This window comes from Orycteropus afer, unplaced genomic scaffold (genome assembly GCF_000298275.1).
Source record: "Orycteropus afer afer isolate SDZICR_OR568_19922 unplaced genomic scaffold, OryAfe1.0 scaffold00007, whole genome shotgun sequence".
In the NCBI taxonomy this organism is placed as follows: Eukaryota; Metazoa; Chordata; class Mammalia; order Tubulidentata; family Orycteropodidae; genus Orycteropus; species Orycteropus afer.
In genome coordinates, this window is record NW_006921594.1 from 14,444,475 (window position 1) to 14,450,554 (window position 6,080).

The window sequence follows — 6,080 nt, forward strand, 5'->3', positions numbered from 1 at the left end:
GCCGGCTCCGGGCGCCCGCCCGCCGGCCCCTCCTCCTCCCGTCTCTCTCCGCCTCCTCCGCCTCCCTCCTCCCTCCCCCTTTCAGAACACTCAATGTCGGAACGTTCCGAAGATGACGTCGGAGCGTTCTCGAATCCCGTGTCTCTCGGCTGCTGCTGCCGAAGGAACAGGGAAAAAGCAACAAGAAGGAAGAGCAATGGCGACACTGGATCGCAAAGTGCCCAGTCCGGAGGCGTTTCTGGGCAAACCCTGGTCCTCCTGGATCGACGCCGCCAAATTACACTGCTCCGACAGTAAGAACCCCACCGCCTCCTCCTCCTTTTATTATCCTGTAACCTTTCCATTCACCTACAGCCACTGGGAAAAAGTGTGTGTATGAGAGAGAGAGTGGCCCCCGGTGTCCTCCATGCTTCTCCCTCTCTCTCTAAATAAATATACACGGAGACAGATCATCAGTGAACAGAGATATAGGCCCGGCTGCCAGGGCTGTCTGTCTGTATGTCTGTGCCCGGCTCCCGATGGCAGCCCGCGGGGTGGGTTTTCACAGCCCCACGTTGTATCTGTTTAAAAGGCTACTCTGTTGCTGCTTGCATAGTTTTTTTGGTACCTATCTGGGCCAGGTAGATGGAAACCCCGACTTGGGAGAAAATGTTGCATTGTCAAATTTTGAAAGATTTTCCTATACAGTATATCGATCTGTTTGCAAATAAACACTCTCCCTCCCCCCTTGACTTTGGCTTTTTTTTTTTTCCTTCCTTATTTTCCCCTCTTTTATTCTTATTTTCTCTTTTCTTTTTCATCTGCAGATGTAGATTTAGAAGAGGCTGGAAAAGAGGGTGGAAAAAGCAGGGAGGTTATGAGGCTTAATAAAGAAGGTAAGTGGAGCTACTGGCATTTTAGTGTTAGCATGTGTGGCAGAATCTTCACAAGATTTCGAATATAATGTGAATTGTTCAGCTGGGTACAGAGTGACTAAGCCTTGTCAAAAATTGAGCACACCCAGGTGACTACCGCTTCATGTTAACTTCTTTCAGAGTGTAAATACAACTGGGGGCTAGAGAGGGAAGACTGTTGAAGGCAGAAGTTTTCTGCACTTCGGTTGGAGTCCACACTTGGACGTTCTGATGTGTTTCTGTTTGTTGCCTTAGCATCATTACCAAGCATCATTACCAAGTGGTGAAGGGTCAAAATCTCTGAAATGAGGGATGGGACTCCTATCACAAGCATCCCAACATTCTTTGTGGGTAATTGCACAGCAGTTTAATGAACCCCACATGATCAGTCATTTCAGCAGCTACTTCTCCACTCCTCACTGAAAACAATCGTATGTGGCAAACCTCTCCAGCAAGTTACATTTGGTCCACTTGGCATTTGGTCACAGATTGTTACATGGCGAGCAGGGGTGGAGCATCTGTGTATGCAGCCCCCCAGCAGTCTCCCATCTCTGTTTTCTCAGCATGACACAGTATCTGAAATGGGACACAGTGAGTAGATAGATTATCCCAAACTAAGACACGGAGTGAAGGCACAGCCTGCTGGAACTGGGCATTGAACACACATGGTCATCGTAAATAAATCGTATCCCGTCCACGTTTTCAAGCCTACCATACGTAACTATGGCCTATGGGTTTGAAATGGCGCAACTCCAGAGGCCACTTTCTGCTGAGCGAGTGGATGGATTTGTTTGAATTGTGGTTCACTGATGATGTCTTGTAAACATGATTGGCTGAAATTGGGAGTCGGGGGAAGGCACAAAGGGGTAGAAGAGGTTGATGGGAAGTGTTGAAAGAGTTCAGACTTAACAAGGCAATAAGAGCATCACTAGTCCAAAAAGAGTGGAAGACAAAGCCATTAGATGCCAAGGAATGGTCTCATAAACATGGATGTCAACCCTGTAAGGCAGCTGAACCCTGCTTGGAAAGACATAATTAATTTTGTGGACTGACACCTATGACAGCTTTCTATGCCCTGTCATTTTGTGACCATCCACTGAGGAAAATTTGTGCTTCTGGGAGAAAAAAAAACAAAACATGGAGGTTAAAATGCATGCATATTCAAGGACAGTTCTCTGGCATAGTGTTTCTGCTAATTAAGCACTTTGATTGGGAAGGAAACCTTATTCTAAAGATGTTTGCCTCTAGATATCTTAGTGTGATCTTGACATGGGTCTAAAGGATGCACGGGGGAATGATGTCAAGTGGACTTCTTACAAGTGGCAGCTTATTTGTGCTAAATGTCCATGTGCTTTGGCAATGGAAACTCGCTAGAGATTGTTTTCTTTACAAACTCTTGAGATCTTTAAAGACTCAAGGGACTCAGTTATCAGACCACCAGCAAGGAAAGGTTTCCATGAAAGCCAATGATGTTAGGAAAACCCTTAGAATAGAGTTGAGTGAAAAGGTCATCGTATGGCACAGCATTGGCATCGCTAGGCCTGTTTGATGGATTATGACGACAACACAAAACTCATATTCTGCTCCTTCTTTCCTCTTGTATTTCAAACGACTCTTGTTCTCAGATTCCCTATGTCTCGTGAGAAATGGATTCTTTTAAGGAAAAATGAAAAGCTCTGCTTTCCTCAGAAGTCACAAGCGGTACATCCTGCTTATTATGTCCTTTGTCCTGTAAAGGTACAAAGATTTAGCTTCTAATTATATGCATTTGCATTGAGGACACCCACTGTTCAGTGTAACATGCAATTGCTGAGTTCACCAAAATAGCCACGTATGGGCTGAAATTTCTTTGTTCACAGGCCTGGTGGAGCAGACTTGGGTGAGCAGTTCTGGTATATGCACACAATTTTCCCTATGGATGAAATATGCATATATCAAATACATGTTCCCCCATGGTATAGAAGGTAAGGGGTGAGCTTGAAATCTGTGTCTGAACTACTGGTTGCCGGGATATCCAGAAAGGCTTGTTGCAATAATCTTGGTGGAGTTACATGCATGCAGGTCTCAGAGTGAGTACACATTTGTGGTGTGTCACTGCAGGACAGAAAGTGGCCTGTGCCTAACTGTGTATATCTCTGTCTGAACGCACATAGGGTACCATGACGCTACTGGAAGTAAGCAGGTCTTGAGAAAAAATTTGGGCTTGAATAGTGATGAAGGAATAAAATAAGTTTCGGAATTGTGATTGTGAAATGAAGGGATTTGATTTGGATTTTGAGAAGATATTTTTTACAGTCTGAGCTCAGGGAGGGAAGGTTGACTGGAAATAGAAAATAAGAATCATTTCACCTTTCTGGCCACAGCTTCAGAAGACACGGGAAGGACTTGCAGACTTTTTCAATAACCTGGTGGTTGTAATATAGTTTCTTCTCCATTTTTCATTCCTTTAACCGTTTCTACGTCAGTTCTCTACTTGTATCAGGTGTAAATGTCAGCTGATTGCTTTGAGTCTCTGTAATAAAGTCAATGTTATTATTTCATCTGGAATTAGCAAAATTTCTGGCCAAGACAAATTTGGCAGACCAGCATTCCCTTCCACGTGCTTCTGAACCTGACCAAATCATGACCTGGGTTCAGAAGGTGTTGCTAATTCCGTGCTTGGATGTGGGTGTATGAGGGACATCCAGGGCAGTGTGACACCATGAAAGGAACAGGAGAGAGGGCTTTGAGTCATGGCTTCCTAAGTTCCAATGTGTGACCTTGAGGATGTCACTTCCCTTCTCTGGGCTGATTCTCTTACCTGCGAAGTAAGGAGGAGGGACTACATATATGGTCCCTTTAAGACCTCTGAGCCTAAGCTTCTTTCTTTCTTGTGTGTGCTTTGGGATGCCATCGTATCATTCAGGCTGTTTTCACGGAAACTTGGGGAAAAAAATCAAACACATCAAAACTATTTTAAAATATTTCATACTGGTTTATTTTCTTGGTTTATATCCTCTTGGTGGCAAAAATCACTGTGTATCATACACATGCATATTCTGAATAATCCGAACCCTGCAAGTAGTTTCTGTGGCCTTCGGGACTCGAGAAAACTGAGGTTGGGTCCAAATCCCTGTGTAATGTGCTCCTCAGACTGGTGAGTTTGTTGACCTCCGTCAGCTTGGATCACTCAGGCATTTAGATTTCCTAAGAGTGCAGTTCCCAGAAACCTTATTCGCTTAATCTAAGATGTGAAATGTGTTTATGGTAGAAAATTCCAAGGGAAGACCATTTGTCTCTGCTAACCAAATTTTATCTCTCCAGCTTAGTCAATTTTATCTGAAGACTCTTTACAAGTTTGGGAAAAAGCTCTCAGTGATTTAGAAAGATGGTCGCCCCTTTTTCAAATGGCGTCACGGGCACTTTTTCTTGATAAGAATGCCAGTTCACAAATGTGGAGCCTGGTTCACGTGGCTGAGTGTCATTAAGTGTAAGACCAATATGCTAACAGGCTGTAAAGATTCAGTGAGAGAATATGAAAGGGCTTAGTAAACGGTAAGTGCTTAATGAATGTTTGTTTTTATTCCTTATTTTATTCTGAATATTACTATTACCCTCATTTATTAATGAAGCTAGTTGTAGAAAACTTTCCTATTCTTATTAGCTGGGAATTTTAACTAATCATTGATGAAAGCTATGTTGTTGTTGTTGTTATGTGCCGTCGAGTCGGCCCCGACTCATAGCGACCCCTCCTTGGGTTTCCAAGGCAGTATCACTACGGAAGTAGGATTGCCCAACCTTCCTTCCGAGGAGTGGCTGGTGGGTTTGAACCGCCAGCCGTCTGGTTAGCAGGCAAGTGTCTTAGCCACTATGCTACCAAAGCTATAGATGTGCTATATAAGAAACTTCATTTTTAGAGTGTTTTTAAGCCATTTTATTATTTATAAAGTAATGATTTTTGAAAAGTAATTTCTATGAATACTGTATTTTTCAATGGAGTGCCTTTAATAAGTGGCTGTTGATATGTTTTATCAAAGGTTAGAGAAAAATATTGGGTCATTTTTGGCCTTTGGCTAGGAGGAGTTTACAGAGTTCTTTCTGGGAACTAGAAAATCTAAAGAAATTAAAAAAGGATTAATAAGCTGTTTTATCTCATTTCTGAGAAAAGAAAGTCCTCAGCACTCCATTGGTTCTTGCTTGGGTCTTTTGGAAGCCTATACTTGCCACCTCAGGCACTTGTCTGTGTTTTAATGTTCCCTTTGATTTTATGGAGGTAAACTTGTGGAATGCTTCCAATTTGAAAACTGTGCTGGGGCCAGTAAGATGTTGCTGCAACTGTTAAGAGTTGGCTGTTACTCCAGAGATGCTGGTGGAATTGGGCTGGAACAGGACGTGGGGGGAGCAGAAGTATCAATGGGAACATTTCAGCCCAAGTTGAAGAGGCTTGCAGTTGTTATTGCCGGATGGGAGCAACTTGTGGGGGGAAAGATGGCGAAGAATGAAGTTGTTCTTAGAATCCAAGCCACAGAAGCCAGCAACAAGTAGCAGAGATTATGGGAAAGTGCAGATGGCTTCCCTTTATCGTTATAGGGACAACCCCATTATCTGTGTTAATAGGAGATGGGAAGGCATGAAGTCCGCAGATTACACGGATAAACTTCATTTTCTCCATTAATTTCAACTTCTTTCTCCAGTAAGCCTACCTTCCTCCTCTTTCACTAACAAGTGGTAATATTTGTTCACTTTGGCATTTCATTATCATCTCTCTTCTCTTGTGTAGTGTTTGGGATGGAAGGACAGGAGAGACTGACTGGCCTAAAGGTGGTGGGGAGGGAAGATGAAGAGGCGGAGGGGTAAGGGGTTGGAGAATTAGTAAGCTTTACAGTTGCCTCCAGCTGCTGGAGAAGGGGCCAAGGGCACATTCATACCAAGACAGCAAAGCTGAGACGGCACAAGGGGTTGTCTGCAGCTAGTTTTGAAAATATAAAGCTTCTAAACTGAGTTTCTCGTTACATATATGTCTTCCCTTGTGCTTGGGTTTCCATGTGGTAAAAATGGGGCTGTCTTTCTTCAAGAACAGGAAGTTAGTTATACAGGGTGGGTACACTTTGAATGGGAGCTCTGGTAGCATAGTGCCTAAGGCACTTGACTGCTAACCAGAAGGCTGATGGTTCAAACCCACCAGCCACTCCTCGGAAGGAAGGTTGG

At 43.6% G+C, this 6,080-nt stretch overlaps 1 protein-coding gene across 1 annotated transcript in view; it reads left to right on the forward strand.

The window, feature by feature from the left end:
- Positions 1-112: 112 nt before the first annotated feature.
- Positions 113-6,080, forward strand: part of ATXN7L1 (ataxin 7 like 1) — a 311,624-nt gene continuing 305,656 nt past the window's right edge. Inside the window, exons 1-2 of the mRNA XM_042781464.1 lie at positions 113-293; positions 807-875. Coding sequence (XP_042637398.1) covers positions 113-293; positions 807-875 — 250 coding nt within the window. The remainder of the gene's footprint in view (positions 294-806; positions 876-6,080) is intronic.